At 36.3% G+C, this 17,258-nt stretch overlaps 1 protein-coding gene across 1 annotated transcript in view; it reads left to right on the forward strand.

Annotated features, from left to right (window-relative positions):
• Positions 1-17,258, forward strand: part of AGPS (alkylglycerone phosphate synthase) — a 139,966-nt gene that overhangs the window by 99,391 nt on the left and 23,317 nt on the right. Inside the window, exons 17-19 of the mRNA XM_066346540.1 lie at positions 1,326-1,415; positions 7,915-8,014; positions 10,599-10,656. Of these exons, the coding sequence (XP_066202637.1) occupies positions 1,326-1,415; positions 7,915-8,014; positions 10,599-10,656 (248 nt within the window). The remainder of the gene's footprint in view (positions 1-1,325; positions 1,416-7,914; positions 8,015-10,598; positions 10,657-17,258) is intronic.

A 17,258-nucleotide genomic window follows, 5' to 3' on the forward strand; every position in this document is an offset into this window, starting at 1 on the left:
CAGCAAGACCACTAGGGGGCGATACTCTACCCATCTGAGGCCCTTGCTTCATTGCAACCGGAGCCATTTTAGTGTCTGAGGCAGAGGCCATGGAGCCATCCTCAGCGCCCAGGGCCAACATGCTCAAACCACTTGAGCCTTGAACCTTGGCTGCAGGAGAGGAAGAGAGAAAAAGAGAGAGAAGGGGAAGGGTGGAGAAGTAGATAGTCGCTTCTCCTGTGTGGCCTGACTGGGAATCAAACCACAAGCCAGGCCAATGCTCTACCACTGAGCCAACCGGCCAGGGCCTCATGTCTCAATTTTTTCAAGTTTTTATGGGAGTAAGCATTGTCAACTCGAAATGTTGTATGTTGGAGACTATCATAACCCAAGGACCCCCTGTATAAAAAAAATAGATTAATACTGTTAAATATTATGAATCTCCCCTCACCCATTTTCATTGCTTAGTATCACAGTCTAGCATAGCTTTACACAGGGTTATATGCCCAGTAAGTCTTTGTTGAACTAGATTTTAGCTCAGTATTTGAGAACAGGCTATTGAACATGTGGTAGAACATCACGATTATTAATTAAGTTTAAATTAAGGAAAACTTTTTAGACAATGGTATAAGATTGGCATTTCTGTAATCCCAGAATTGAATTTTTATTAACATGTTCTTTATAGCTTTAAGGCTTTTAAAATCTTGCAGTTAAATTAATTAATTTATTTATTGCACGGGGGCGGGGTCAGACAGATACAGACAGACAGGAAGGTAGAGAGATGAGAGGCATCAACTTGTAGTTGTGGTACCTCGGTTGCTCCTTGATTGCTTTCTCATATGTGCCTTGACCAGGGGTCCGGCTGAGCCAGCGACCTCTTGAACAAGCCAGTGTGACCTTTGGACTCAAGTCAGCAACCATGGGATCATGTGTATGATCCCATGCTCAAACTGGTGAGCCCGCACTCAAGCCCACGACCTGGAATTTTCAAACCTGGGTCCTCAGCATCCCAGGCTGATGCTCTTATCTACTGTGCCACCTCCTGATCAGGCTAAATTTATTTTGAAATTGGATTTTCTTAAGTATAAGAAACTGCCTTCAGGAAACTTAAGTATGCGGTTCTGTCTTTCCTACAGCAAAAAAAGGAAAGACTTCTCTCCCTTGAAAGGTTGAATAGAAGACTTAATTTGAATGCTAAGGTTCTTGCTCATCCTTGAAGGAGTACCTAAGTATGAAGGTTTAAGTTAAGAGAATTTCTGACTTGAAGGATGCCAGATAAAGAAGCATTTAGTAGAATTTTTTAACTTATATGAAAACTTAATATTGTATTCAATTATGTTTTCTAGGGTTGTAGATCTCTGTAGAAACGTAAAAGAAAGAATAATAAGGGAATGCAAAGAAAAGGGTGTTCAGTTTCCACCTCTTTCTACATGCAGGTGAGTTTTTTATTGTTCTTATACTTCTTCTGAAAAATAAAACTTACTTTTTAATTAATGGAGAAATGTAATTGGCCAGCTGATGAGAAGCTGCAGTCTATTCCACTTAGCAAGCTTTCCTAAACTTCACTTGCCACCTTGTTAGGGATGTGCCACTAGAATTTTACAGCAGTCCTGAGCCCTTGAAGGAGTAGGACAACTGCTTCCATGAGTGAGCCTCATACGCTGTCTGGACAGGTTGATGGTGAAGACCCGAATGTCTGAGTTCATAAAATAAGAGAAGACTTTCTTCACCAAAACTATGAAAACTGCATATATAGTCAAGGAATTATAAGTTACATATACAGTTAGCATAACTCTTCAACAGAGAAAAAGCACTTTAACCATTTTATCAGTTGTAAATTAAATGAATGGATGTGGAATACAGGAACGAGTGGAACAAAAGATCCAAATGAAGAATAACTCATTGCTTTCCAATAGATTTTTCTGCAATAATGAAAATGTTTGTGCCTTCCCTGTACAATATGGTTACCACAGACACATGTGGCTGTTGAGCTATTGAAATGTTTGCCATATTGACCGTCTAGAAAATCATGCGATCACACATGAGTTAAAAAAATAAGAGACTCGGAAGATCTATTATTAAATCTGGAAGTCCAATAGAGAATATTTTTATTGCTAAGTGAAATAAACCAGGCAAAGAAAGAAAAATATCATATGCTCTCACATATATGTGGGATCTAGTGAACAAAGTGAACTGAGGAATGAAATAGAGGCAGAGTTGGGGTCACAGGGAGCAGAGGGACAGCTGTCAGAGGGAAGGGGGACGAGATGATGAGATCAGAGAAGGTGAAGGGATTAGTGAAACTATATATATAACAGAGATACAGATAACAGGACAGCAAATCCCAGAGGGAAGGGGGAAGGAGTTAGGGGGAGGGGGGCAAAGGGGGTATAAAAAGGGACACACAGGGTGAGGGAGTTATATTCATTGCGACACTTGAATTCATGTAAACACAATAAATTAAAAATTAATAAAAATTTTTAAAAACCTGAGATTGAAGCTTGAAAAAAATAAAAATATTTTTGTTACTTCAGGTGGCTTAGTCAAGTGGCAATATATTCAGAATTCCCCCCCCCATTTTATTGAATTTATTGGGGTAACACTGGTTTATAAATTTGTACGTTTCAGGTACACAGTTACACAACGTCATGTGTACACTGTATGGTGTGTTTACCAGCCCAAGTCAAATCTCCATCCATCACCATTTACCCCTATACCCTGCTCCACCTCTCTCCACCACCCTCCCCCTGGCAGTCACCACACTGTTGTTCGTGTCCATGAGTGCCACCCCCTTTTCTTTACTTTTTTACTCAATAACTCTACTCTCCCCACAACAGCTGTCAGCTTGCTCTCTATGCAGGAGTCTGTCTCTCTTTTATTTATTTTGTTCATTAGAGATCACACTTAATCTTTTGTTATTAATTTCCTATATAAACAAATTAAATGTATTAATACTGAATTGAGCATTTGAATTCTCCAAAAAGTTATACAATTAATTAGAATGGTGGATAAAGGGAAATTAGAATATATCATGAGCAGGGGAACTTTAAATTAAATGATATAATAGTAATCTAGCATTTGAAAATTTATTGAACATTCTGTATTATATAACTGTCTCTGTTTTTTTCCTGCTTGTGTTTGTGTGAGTGTGGTGTTCAAGAATATAACTTCAACCCTGGCCAGTGGTACTGTCCTGAAGTACTGAGGTTGCCAGTTTGATCCTGGGGATGTGGGTTTGATCTCAGGGTTTGCTGGCTCAATTCTGGGGCCACCAGCTCTATCTCAGGGTTACTGGCTTGATCTTGAGGGCACTAGCTTGAGCCCCGATGAGAGCACATAAGAGAAGCAGTCAATGCCACATCAAAGTTTTGGACCAATGAACTGATGCTTCTCTCTTTCTCTCCCCCCCTTTCTCTCTCAAAAAAAAAAATTAGAAGAAAGCATATAACTTCAATATTTATTAAAAGCCAATATAAGGATGCATACAAGGTAATTTTAGAAATAGTGTAGTATCTTTATTATTAAGTGCACCAGATGCTGGACTCTGAAACAGCACTTATGCTTCAGCACAACAGTCTATATTCCTGTACATGATGTTTGTTCTTCTGATTTGCTTGGAATCACTTAATCTCAGCCTGAGAAGGCACACCTGGGCCTGTTCCAGCCCAAAGCCTATCCTTGGCCCTGCCTGCCAGTTGCATCACGATGGCAACTTCCTGCTTAGTTTTTAATTTCTTTGTTTTACTTCCTGCTTAGTTTTTAGTTTCTTTGTTTTACAACATTATGTGTGTCTGAAGAGTAAAAGCACTGTTCTGTTATTTATTAGTAATTTAATCTCTTTGAGCTCTAAATTTATCATTAGTAAAGTAGTGGTAATACCATCTGCTTGTTGAAACTGTTGTAAGAATGAAATGAGAAAGCATATAAGGAGCTATATAAATGCCACTGTATTATCATAATGTAATTACAGTAAGGTTGAGGAAGACCATTTATACTAGTATTAGTAAGGAAAATTTGGATTTTTTATTTTTTTTCCCAAAGACAAATCCTCATGAAGGCATCCAGTAGTTAAGCTCTCTTGATATTTTGACATAGCATAATTTGCGTATATTTGCTTTGCAAGACTATAAGTACTTCTATACCCTTTAAATTGCTATCTCTTCTGTGACTTTTTTCTCCTTTTCTCTTTTATATTCTCTCATCTTGTACTTCTCTACTGCCATGTTGTATTTCTTGGTTCTACTTATTGCTCCCATTGAAACGTGTCTTTTAGAATTTGATAAATTGTGCGTCTGCTAGGTAAGAAAGTAAAATCCTAACACGAGGTATGAGGAGAGCACCTTTCTCACATTGGCTGTTCATGTAAATCAGGATCTCTTGAAAATGGTCTTTTCCGCTGCTGGTGAGAGAGAGAGGATTTGAAGAGCATTTCAGGAAGTACCAAGTCAAGTCTGTGTACTAACATGTAAGATATGTGTATTTGGGGTAGTCTCAAGTACAAACTAAACGTGGATTTAGAGTTATTGACTGAGCATTCGATGCATCTGAAAAAAGGGAAAAGAGGAGGCCCTGTTATGCACAAGGCTCATAGCAGAGTTACTGACGGCTCAGTGACTGATCTTGGAGAGAACCTTTCCAAATAAAGGGGTAAAAATATACTGAAAAAGTTTTTGGAGCCATCTTTAAAAATGAAACTTTGGTCTTAAAGTTCTTAAAGTGTAAGAAAAAAAATTTTATGTTAATATTATCAACCCAAATTGATATAGTAAGTCTTCACTTAATGATGTTGACAGTTTCTGTGACTGTCAACAAGCAAACAACTTAAAATGAGACCAATTTCACCATGGGCTAATCAGTATAAATAAGATTTAAGTTCCTACTGCATCTCATCAGCGTTATAACAACATTGAATGAAGCGATGCTATTTGAGTACCTGGTGCACTCAATTCTTTTGTTGACAGTCTAGTATGTCAGTCCTGTTATTATAATGCTGAAACAAATCAGGCCTAATAATTCAAAAGTTACTGCCCCACCTCCATATTTAACATCCTTTGAGATTTCTCCTTTTCCATTATGAAAATATCATTGTGATAAAGCACTACTTATTGAAAGTGATCGGAAAGTAAAATATTCTGCCTTAGGACATCTTCTGTATTAACATTTAAGTCTTGGTTCCTCAGAAGGTACTCACAAGACCTAAGAATCTTCATTATGTACTCTAGGTAGATAGTTGGTATACTTAGACTAAATTAGTCATATGTCATTAATTAAGTAGCTGTTTTATAGGAATAATTTTATGATAAAAGCTTAAATGTTCAACTTCTGTGGTCATCTTTACAAAACCAAAGTTTAGAATGTGCAAAGTCTAGTTATTTAAATGGCTTTGATAAATAGTAGTTTTAAATATAGTTTTTATAGCTCATATTTAATTAAACTAACATTTGGTTTTAGTTTGTTTGTTGTTGTTTTTTTAGTGAGAGACAGACAGACAGGGACAGACTGGAAGGGAGAGAGATGAGAAGCATCAACTCATAGTTGTGGCATCTTAGTTGTTATTTGATTGCTTTATCATATGTGCCTTGACCAAGGGGCTCTAGCCAAGCCAGTGACCCCTTGCTCAGCCAGCGACCTTAGGCTCAAGCCAGCGACCTTGGGCTTCAAGCCAGCAACTGTGGGCTTCAAGCCAGTGACCATGGGGTCATGTGTATGATCCCATGCTCAAGCCAGCGACCTCAAGCTCAAGCTGGTGAGCCTGCACTCAAGCCAGTGACCTTGGAATTTCAAACCTGGGTCCTCAGCATCCAGGCCAATGCTCTATCCACTGTGCCACCACCTAGTCAGGCTGATTTTAGTTTAGTTTGATTTGAGCTGCTTAACAGTAGACAAGGAGATTATTCTGTATTGAATGTAAATGTGTGAGATGTATTTTTTAAACTAATTTTTTAAAAGGTATTTCAAAATTAATTTAAAATAATTATAGCTATCATTGAAATTAAAGATCCCAAGGAAAATAATTTAGCTGTAGGGTATACTTACTGAGTTTATTTCATTTCTGTCTGTTAAAAGGTACTTTGTATATTGGAATAGAAATTCTAGCCCTAAATTTTCTGTCAAGTTTTATGGAAAGGAATGTGACTCAAGTAAAATACTCCAAAAAGTGGAGAGCACAAACACTTTTTAGAAAGCAAAGAAGGTAAAGAATAGTAGAATAGTAGGTGTTTATAAATTTCTACTTTGTCTTTCTTTGAGTTACTGATCAATTAAGCCCTGTTGTGACTTTAGAAGCCTTCTTATCTACTGAAAACTGAACTGTGTAATACTGATCTTGGATTTGTTGGAAGGTGGCAATGGTCTATTAATATTTAGTTGCATTTTCTATGTATTGATATTAACTGTTCTCATGAGTAACATATATTTTACTAATTGCTATAAACTAATATCATTCCTATATTCTTTAAGCTTATTTAAATTTGAGTATTGTAATGATAATGCTGTCATAGTTAAAATGGTTCTCTAGTTTTTCTTAAACTTTGTAAATCTGGTACTTAAAATGTAGACATTCAAGGGATCTTTTTTATGATTGTGAATTAACACTAAAAGAAAAACACAGCTGGCAAATTGACAGTTGCATTGTTAAACAGTTCATTTCTTCTGTTCTGAGGCACCTAACATTTGGCCTAAAAGGCCATTAAAATTTTAGATTAGATTCTATTTGTATTGTGTAGTAAAAAGAGTATTTCCTCTATATTTGCTCCTTCTGTTAAATTAAATTCTTTGTGGGAACCTCCGTAAAATGCATTCAGAGATTTGACTATGATTACCTCAGCTCCCTTTTAAATGCTTTACCTAATTGCATTTTGAAAGCCCACATATATCAATATATAAAATTTAACAGTCTACATCCATATGACATGCATACATATGGGGCCCAGAGACACTATTTTAAGGACATGTCAGTGCATTTGATATGATCATTCAGTTTATTTTCAGAGTATTACTAATTATTAATCTGAATTTAGTGAAGATACTGTATTTTACCTAGTCAGATTATTTTTGGTATTTGTATATTTCTCTTGTTTCCTAGCTTAAAAGTTTCATACTTATTTCTGTTAACTTTGAGGAAGTTTAGAAGACTTACAGTGGATCCCAAATTCTATCCAGTTTGTTTTAGGCTATTTTTAGCTACAACATACTTTGTAAAAAAGAAAAAAAATGTTGGTTCCCAGTCAGGACACACAGGAGAAATGACCATCTACTTCTCCACTCCTCCCCATTTCTTTTCTCTTTCTCTCATCCCCCCTCTCCCTCCCACAGCCATAGCTCAGTTGGTTCAAGCACATTGGCCCGGGGCACTGAGGATGACTCCATGAAGCCTTCATCTCAGGTGCTAAAAATAGCTCAGTTGCAAGCATAGCCCCAGATGGGCAGAGCATCAGCCCCAGTCAGTGGTTGCTGGTTGGTTCCCAGTCAGGGCTCATGCAGGAGTCTGTCTATCTCCCCTCCTCTCACTTGGAAAAGAAGAAAAAAAGAAAAAAAAATCTCTTCTGAGGAGATGGGTTTATTTCAGGCCAATCCGAGAATAATTTACATTGCTTTAAAATTTTTAAACTTTTTGGAGTAATAATTCTGACCAAAAAAAGTTGTAAAAATAGTACAAATAGTTCCTGTATATCCTTCATGCAGACGATCTGTGTTCCTTCCGTGGGGTTGGAGGCTGGGAAGAGAATGAGATTATGCCTTAAGCCAGCGGTTTATTTCCGATGGCTTTAGGCGACCCCTGTGTTTTGGTCGTTCTACCCCCGCCGGGGTCGCGACCCACAGGTTGAGAACCGCTGCCTTAAGCATATCGTTGAGATGGTTTTGCCTTTAAGTTTCTAGACATTAAATCTGATTTCACTTAAAGCCTTGTGGGAATTTTGTCTGTTTGTTTTGTAGGGTGACGCAGACTTATGATGCAGGTGCATGTATCTATTTCTACTTTGCCTTTAACTACAGGGGAATAAGTGACCCACTGACTGTGTTTGAACAAACCGAGGTAATTATACATACAAGAATATAGCTCTTAATTCTTTTATTAATTCTGATTAATTTTACCATCAATTTATGAATTTTAGTTTGACTCTTTTTAATCACTTGTGGCTTACCTGGTTGATATCCCATAAAAATAAGAAACATGTGTTGCATTGGGTTGTATACTGAATTGTGAGTCTAAAATTAATAATATCCTCACATGTTAGAATTAATGTTCTAAAATTAATATTGTATAGGTTGTGTTTTTTTAAAATGGTTGTTGCTTATAGTACATAATACCAGGTGAAATTAAATAAAAAAGGACTATTACCTTGGCAGCCCACTCATCTCCAGATGGTGGCTGCTGTTGAGGTCTGCAGCCCCGGTGCTCTTGGTCTATGTTGCTTTAATACCCTTATTCTAGGTTTATCATTTATTTGCTTGCTAAAACTATATGCAGGCAATTGAGGTTCATTTGCTACAGTGTTACTACATTTTTAAAATAGCCTTAAGCTTCTAATTTTTATAAAACCTCTGTTTGATGGTCAGTGTTTCTTGTTTCAGATATGCCTAGAGTTTAAGAAACGGTCTAGACTGTGAAGGAACTGGAAAGAGATTGAGGTTTGTTAAAACCTCAGGTGTCCTAGAGTTTTAACTCTATAACGTGCCTACCACAGATAGTATCACAAGATGATTTTTAGACCCAAATCATAGTCAGGGTTTGGTTCACTCACACCTGTGGCTCCCCCCACCCCATTTTAATAGCTTTTCAAAGTAAAATTGAAACACAGTCAAGTACACATATTTAAAGTGTACAGTTTGATGAATTTTGATGTCTATGTACACCAATGAAATCATCATTCCAAACAAAATAACGAACATATCCATCATCCTCAAAAGTTCAAGTACTTTTATATCACCTTAACCTTCAGTGTTTTGAATTGCCCTCTGGCTGCCCAATGTCCCTTCCCTGTAGTACTACAGGAGTGAAATCATTCCTTCTTTCTCAGTCCAAATTGCCATTCTTTAAGTGCTACTAATTTCAAGTGGTTACTGCTTTATTTAAAATAATTTGATAGGCCTGACCTCTGGTGGCACAGTGGATAAAGCATCAGCCTGGAAAGCTGAGGTTGCCGGTTCAAGACCCTCGGCTTACCTGATCAAGGATAATATGGGAGTTGATGCTTCCTGCTCCTCCCCCCTTTCTCTCTCTCTCTCCCTCTCTCTCTCTTTCCCTTTTCTAAAATGAATAAAGTCTTTAAAAATAATAATAATTTGTTAGAAGATACAATCTTTTAGAGCAGGGCTGCCATATATATGATTGATTTGAATAATCCTAAGTGATGAGAATCTTATATTACTTTGCAATGAGATCTGGTCGATCTGGCCCACATGGGCCCTAACTCCTGATGGTTTGTGCAACCTGAGTAATTCTGAGAGGTTCAAGGCAGTGTAGATATTTTACCTCATGGCTATTACATACTCATGAATTGCATATAATTTCAGTTTCTGGTACCATTTTTTTCACCCTGTTCTTTTTTTTTTTTTTTTTACAGGGACAGAGAGAGAGAGTCAGAGAGAGGGATAGACAGGGACAGACAGACAGGAACGGAGAGAGATGAGACGCATCAATCATCAGTTTTTTGTTGCGACACCTTAGTTGTTCATTGATTGCTTTCTCATATGTGCCTTGACTGCGGGCCTTCGGCAGACCAAGTAGCCCCTTGCTGGAGCCAGCGACCTTGGGTCCAAGCTGGTGAGCTTTTTGCTCAAGCCAGATGAGCCTGCACTCAAGCTGGTGACCTCGGGGTCTTGAACCTGGGTCCTCCACATCCCAGTCCGATGCTCTATCCACTGCGCCACCGCCTGGTCAGGCTCACCCTGTTCTTAAGTGATTATTTTGGTTTGTGTTTACCTTTTTCATCTGAGTGCTTTATTAGGCACCTAGTTAGGGCCTAGTATTTTAGGAGGTTTTGGTTTTTTTTACATTTAAATATCCATAGGTATGACAAGTAACTTGTCCCAAAGGGCTTTATGGTTGATCCCTGGTAGCTTTGTAGATAATCTTGAGTCTGATGCCTACTGAATGATATTAGGGTACTAATTTAACCACCTTAGTGTCATTTTCTTTATCTCTGAAATACAAGTAATTATAATTATTTCATAAGCCTATAGTAAAAACAAATGAGTTACTGCAGTTAAATTTTAGCTTGGCACTTTTCTGGACATACAATGAGCAGTCAGTAAGTGTTAGTTACTGATGTTTATTGGTACATGAGATACTTTAACGTTAGGACCTAGTTTTGTAGTTCCAAAACTTTATTTTATTATTAACAATTTAGTGCTTCTAAATTGATTATTTTGCATTCTTTTTTTTTCCTTTTCTAGAGTCTGGAAGTGACTATTATAGATATTGTGACTATTCACTGGAAAAAACAATAAAGCTAGGCTGTATATTTTAATTGCTTTTTAAATGCAGTCAACCTAAGAGAAAGGGAAATTAGGCTCTAGTTTATTATTTAACCAAGAAAGTATGTGCCTGTTTTGGGAGTTGGACCTTACTCTCACTTCAAAGTGAAATGTATTTGTTGTATTGTTTCCAAATATAGGCCGCTGCTAGAGAAGAAATCCTCGCTAATGGAGGGAGTCTGTCACACCATCATGGAGGTATTCTTTTTTGATATTCCTAATGTAAATTTCTTATAGTCCTAATGTAAAAAAATTTTTTTGATTTGATAAAATGCTCAGGAGAGTTATCAGATGAATACTATGAGAGCACTTAAGATTTTTGGGAAGTTTTTATGTCTGTCACTGAGGTATTCTAGGTTGTGGTGATAACCAACAGAAGTTTGACTTGACAGTGACCACTTAGATATGAACCTAGACAGCCTTGTGAGTTCTCAGGGAATCAAGTTCCCCAAGAATTGCTTAGCTTACCAGGGAGGTATTTGACCATTACAGCAAAAGTTTTTAAAGGGAAATAGAGAAAAACAACATAAATGGTTTTTAGCCATTATTGGAATGTAGCAGGATTTCAGTTGTACCATATACTGAAGAGCTGTTTTTCCTGCCCACCCAAAATTCAGTAAATTAATTGAGACAGGTTGTGAAGTTTTTTTTTCAAGATTTTTTTTTTTATTATATAATTTTATTTTTTTAATGGGGTGACATCAATAAATCAGGATACATATATTCAAAGATAACAAGTCCAGGTTATCTTGTCGTTCAATTATGTTGCATACCCACCACCCAAAGTCAGATTGTCCTCTGTCACCTTCTATCTTGTTTTCTTTGTGCCCCTCCCCACCCCCTATCCCTCTCCCATTCCCCCCTCCCCCCCGTAACCACCACACTCTTATAAATGTCTCTTAGTTTCACTATTATGTCCCACCTACGTATGGAATAATACAGTTCCTGTTTTTTTCTGATTTACTTATTTCGCTTCGTATCATGTTATCAAGATCCCACCATTTTGCTGTAAATGTTCCGATGTCATCATTTCTTATGGCTGAGTAGTATTCCATAGTGTATATGTGCCACATCTTCTTTATCCAGTCATCTATTGATGGGCTTTTTGGTTGTTTCCATGTCCTGGCCACTGTGAACAATGCTGCAATAAACATGGGGCAGCATGTGTCTTTACGTATCAATGTTTCTGAGTTTTTGGGATATATACCCAGTAGAGGGATTGCTGGGTCATAAGGTAGTTCTATTTTCAGTTTTTTGAGGAACCACCATACTTTCTTCCATAATGGTTGTACTACTTTACATTCCCACCAACAGTGTATGAGGGTTCCTTTTTCTCCACAGCCTCTCCAACATTTGCTGTTACCTGACTTGCTAATAACAGCTAATCGAACAGGTGTGAGGTGGTATCTCATTGCCGTTTTGATTTGCATTTCTCTAATAGCTAAAGAAGATGAGCATCTTTTCATATATCTGTTGGCCATTTGTATTTCTTCCTGGGAGAAGTGTCTATTCATATCCTCTTCCCATTTTTTTATTGGATTGTTTGTTTGTTTGTTGTTGAGTTTTATGAGTTCTTTGTATATTTTGGATATTAGGCCCTTATCTGAGCTGTCGTTTGAAAAAATCATTTCCCATTTAGTTGGCTTTCTGTTTATTTTGTTATCAGTTTCTCTTGCTGAGCAAAAACTTCTTAGTCTGATGTAGTCCCATTCATTAATTTTTGCCTTCACTTCTCTTGCCTGTGGAGTCAAATTCATAAAATGCTCTTTAAAACCCAGGTCCCTGAGTTGAGTACCTATGTCTTCTTCTATGTACTTAATTGTTTCAGGTCTTATGTTTAGATCTTTGATCCATTTTGAGTTAATTTTTGTACAGGGGGAGAGACTGTAGTCCAGTTTCATTCTTTTGCATGTGGCTTTCCAGTTTTCCCAGCACCATTTATTGAAGAGGCTTTCTTTTCTCCATTGTGTGTTGTTGGCCCCTTTATCAAAAATTATTTGACTATATATATGTGGTTTTATTTCTGGACTTTCTATTCTGTTCCATTGGTCTGAGTGTCTATTTTTCTGCCAATACCATGCTGTTTTGATTGTCGTGGCCCTATAATAGAGTTTGAAGTCAGGTATTGAAATGCCCCCAGCTTCATTCTTTTTCTTTAGGATTGCTTTGGCTATTCGGGGTTTTTTATAGTTCCATATAAATCTGATGATTTTTTGCTCTATTTCTTTAAAAAATGTCATTGGAAGTTTGATGGGAATTGCATTAAATTTGTATATTGCTTTGGGTAATATAGCCATCTTGATTATATTTATTCTTCCTAGCCAAGAACAAGGTATATTCTTCCATCTCATTATATCTTTTTCGATTTCCCTTAACAATGGTTTATAGTTTTCATTATATAAGTCCTTTACATTCTTTGTTATGTTTATTCCTAAGTATTTTATTTTTTTTGTTGCAATCGTGAAGGGGATTGTTCTTTTGAGTTCCTTCTCAGTTGTTTCATTGTTGGCATATAGAAAGGCTATTGACTTCTGTATGTTAATTTTGTATCCTGCGACCTTACTGTATTGGCTTATTGTTTCTAGTAGTCTTTTTGTGGATTCTTTGGGGTTTTCGACGTATAGTATCATATCATCTGCAAAAAGTGATACCTTTACTTCTTCTTTTCCGATATGGATGCCTTTTATTTCTTTGTCTTGTCTGATTGCTCTGGCTAGAACCTCTAGTACCACATTAAATAAGAGTGGAGAGAGTGGACAACCCTGTCTTGTTCCTGATTTAAGGGGGAAAGCCTTCAGTTTAGTGCCATTTAATATGATGTTAGCTGATGGTTTATCATATATGGCCTTTATCATGTTGAGATATTTTCCTTCTATACCCATTTTGTTGAGAGTCTTAAACATAAAATTGTGTTGTATTTTATCGAAAGCCTTTTCTGCGTCTATTGATAAGATCATGTGGTTTTTGTTCTTTGTTTTGTTGATATGGTGTATTACGTTAACCGTTTTACGTATGTTGAACCATCCTTGAGATTCTGGGATGAATCCCACTTGATCATGATGTATTATTTTTTTAATATGTTGTTGTATTCGATTTGCTAGTATTTTGTTTAGTATTTTAGCATCTGTATTCATTAGAGATATTGGTCTGTAGTTTTCTTTTTTTGTGCCATCCTTGCCTGGTTTTGGTATGAGGGTTATGTTGGCTTCGTAAAATGTGTTTGGAAGTATTGCTTCTTCTTCAATTTTTTGGAAGACTTTGAGTAGAATAGGAACCAAGTCTTCTTTGAATGTTTGATAAAATTCGCTGGTATAGCCGTCAGGGCCTGGACTTTTATTTTTGGGGAGGTTTTTAATGGTTTTTTCTATTTCTTCTCTACTGATAGGTCTGTTTAGGCTTTCTGCTTCTTCTTGACTCAGTCTAGGAAGGTTGTATTTTTCTAGGAATTTATCCATTTCTTCTAGGTTGTTGAATTTAGTGGCATAAAGTTTTTCATAGTATTCTACAATAATTCTTTGTATATCTACGGTGTCCGTGGTGATTTCTCCTCTTTCATTTTGGATTTTGTTTATATGAGTTCTTTCTCTTTTTTCCTTGGTAAGTCTTGCCAAGGGTTTGTCAATTTTGTTGATCTTTTCAAAGAACCAGCTCCTTGTTCTATTAATTTTTTCTATAGTTTTTCTGTTCTCTAATTCATTTATTTCTGCTCTGATTTTTATTATCTCCTTTCTTCGGCTGGTTTTGGGTTGTCTTTGTTCTTCTTTTTCTAGTTCTTTAAGGTGGGAAGTTAAGTGGTTCACTTGGGCTCTTTCTTGTTTGTTCATATATGCCTGAAGTGATATGAACTTCCCTCTTATCACTGCTTTTGCTGCATCCCATAGATTCTGATATGTCGTATTGTCATTTTCATTAGTCTGTATATATCTTTTGATCTCTGCACTTATTTCTTCTTTGACCCATTCATTTTTTAAAAGTATGTTGTTTAGTTTCCACATTTTTGTGGGATTTTTTTCCTCTTTTTTGCAGTTGAATTCTAGTTTCAAGGCTTTATGATCAGAAAATATGCTTGGTACAACTTCAATTTTTCTGAATTTGCTGATGTTGTTTTTGTGGCCCAACATATGGTCAATTCTTGAGAATGATCCATGTACACTGGAGAAAAATGTATACTCAGTTACTTTGGGATGAAATGTCCTGTAGATGTCTATCATATCCAGGTGCTCTAGTGTTTTGTTTAAGGCCATTATGTCTTTGTTGATTCTCTGTTTGGATGACCGATCTAGAGCCGTCAGCGGTGTATTGAGGTCTCCAAGTATGATTGTGTTTTTGTCAGTTTTTGTTTTAAGATCAATAAGTAGCTGTCTTATATATTTTGGTGCTCCTTGGTTTGGTGCATATATATTAAGAATTGTTATGTTTTCTTGATTCAGTGTCCCCTTAGCCATTATGAAATGGCCATTTTTGTCTCTGAGTACTTTTCCTGTCTTGTAGTCAGCATTATCCGATATGAGTATTGCTACACCTGCTTTTTTTTGGATGTTATTTGCTTGGAGTATTGTTTTCCAGCCTTTCACTTTGAATTTGTTTTTATCCTTGTTACTTAGATGAGTTTCCTGTAGGCAGCATACAGTTGGATTTTCTTTTTTAATCCATTCTGCTACTCTGTGCCTTTTTATTGGTGAGTTTAATCCGTTTACATTTAGTGTAATTATTGATACTTGTGGGTTCCCTATTGCCATTTTATATCTTGCTTTCTGTTAGTTTTGTGTCTTGTTTGATCCTTCTCTTTTGTTTTTCTATCTTTTGTTTTTATTTGGTTGTATTCCATACATCTTTCCACTGTTGCTCTCTTTTTTATCTCATGTGCTTCTGTGGTGGTTTTTTCAATGGTGGTTACCTTTGAATAATGAAAAGGGTCCCTACCCTGTTCATTGTAGCGAACTATTTTGTGAGTACTTTTGCACTCCATCGTCCTTTGCTACTGTTAATCTCCATCTTCTCCCCCTCTTTCTTTTTGTTGTTGTCACAGTTTAAATTTGGTTTTATTGTGTTCTTCTTGGAGCTTTTACTTGTGGCTCTGTTTTTTTTTTGTTCTTTGTATCTGATTGGAGAACCCCCTTTAGTAATTCCTGGAGTGGGGGTTTTCTGATGATAAATTCCCTCATCTTTTCTGTATCTGTGAATGTTTTTATTTCTCCTTCATATTTGAAGGATAGCTTTGATGGGTATAGTATTCGTGGCTGAAAGTTCCTCTCTTTCAGGACTTTAAATATTGGGGTCCATTCTCTTCTAGCTTGTAGAGTTTCTGCTGAGAAATCTGATGATAATCTAATGGGCCTTCCTTTATATGTTGTATTCTTCTTTTCCCTGGCTGCCTTGAGAATTTTTTCTTTGCTGTTGGTTTGTGTCAATTTCATTATGATGTGCCTTGGAGTAGGTTTGTTGGGGTTAAGAAAACTTGGAGTTCTGTTTGCTTCTTGAACTTGAGGCTTTAGTTCTTTCCACAGGCTTGGGAAGTTCTCGTCTATTATTTGTTTGAGTATGTTCTCCATTCCATTTTCTCTCTCTTCTCCCTCTGATATACCTATTATTCTTATGTTATTCTTTTTGATGGAGTCAGATAATTCTTGTAGGGCTATCTCATTTTTTTTAATTTTTGAGTCTCTTTCTTCTTCTCTCTGTTGTGCCTCAAGTTGCTTGTCTTCTATTTCACTAATCCTCTCTTCTATCTGACCTGTTCTATTAGCTAAGCTTGTTACTTCGTTTTTCAGCTCGTGAATTGAGTTTTTCATCTCTGTTTGATTTGTTTTTATAGTTTCAATTTCCTTGGACATATATTCTTTGTGTTCATTGAGTTGTTTTCTGAGCTCCCTAAATTGCCTTTCTGTGTTTTCTTGTATATCTCGGAGGATTTTTAGGATTTCTATCTTGAATTCTCTGTCATTTAGCTCCAAGGTTTGCAATATATTAAATTTTTTCTCCATAGATTTTTCCTCATCTAGCTGTGTTACCTCTCTTTCTTTTGTATCCATGATATTCGATTTTCTCTTCCTTAATGGCATCTGAGGGTGGTTTTGTTGATAGTATTAATGAGATTTAATAAAGAATAAAAAGTTTAAAAAAATAATAAAAAAAATCGAAAAAAGTTGTTTTTTTTTAAAAAAATTAATAATGAAATAAAGAAAAATAAAATAAAATAAAAATTAAAAAAAAAAAAAAAAAAAAAAAAAAAAAAGGAAATTATTCCCCCCCTCCTTTTTTCCTCTCCTCTCCTCTCCCCTCTTTCTTGATAAAATCTTGTGGTGGACTGTGAATTATAACAAACAATGCCTGTGATGGAGGGCCTGAATTGGGGAAAAGTAATAAAGGGGCAAACAAAAAAAAAAAAAAAAAAAAAAAGAAAAAAGAAGAAGAAAAAAAAAAAAAGAGCGTATGGACCCACAAAAAGCAAATAAGGAAAAAATTTGGGTCAAGAATAAAATGATTTGCTTTTAGGTGTTGGTTGTCTAAGAGTTATGATGAGAGGATTAAGAGGAAAACGGAAAAATGGGGGGACAAATTAAAAAATTACTATTGTATTTAGTGGAACAAGAACTAGATAATATGGAGAGCCAGGGATGGGAGCACTGCTAGTGAGTTAAAAAGGTGAAGTAAAAACCCCCCAGAATGCCAGAAACATAAGTTTGAGTCCCAGATAAGATAATTTGTTTGTTATTGAGGTTTGAGTGAGAGGAGATGTAAAGGAGAAAGGAAGAAACTAATATAGAGGGAGAAAAGAAAGAGAGAGAAAAAAAAAAAAA

The sequence above is a fragment of the Saccopteryx leptura genome, chromosome 7, assembly GCF_036850995.1.
Source record: "Saccopteryx leptura isolate mSacLep1 chromosome 7, mSacLep1_pri_phased_curated, whole genome shotgun sequence".
NCBI classification, from domain to species: domain Eukaryota; kingdom Metazoa; phylum Chordata; class Mammalia; order Chiroptera; family Emballonuridae; genus Saccopteryx; species Saccopteryx leptura.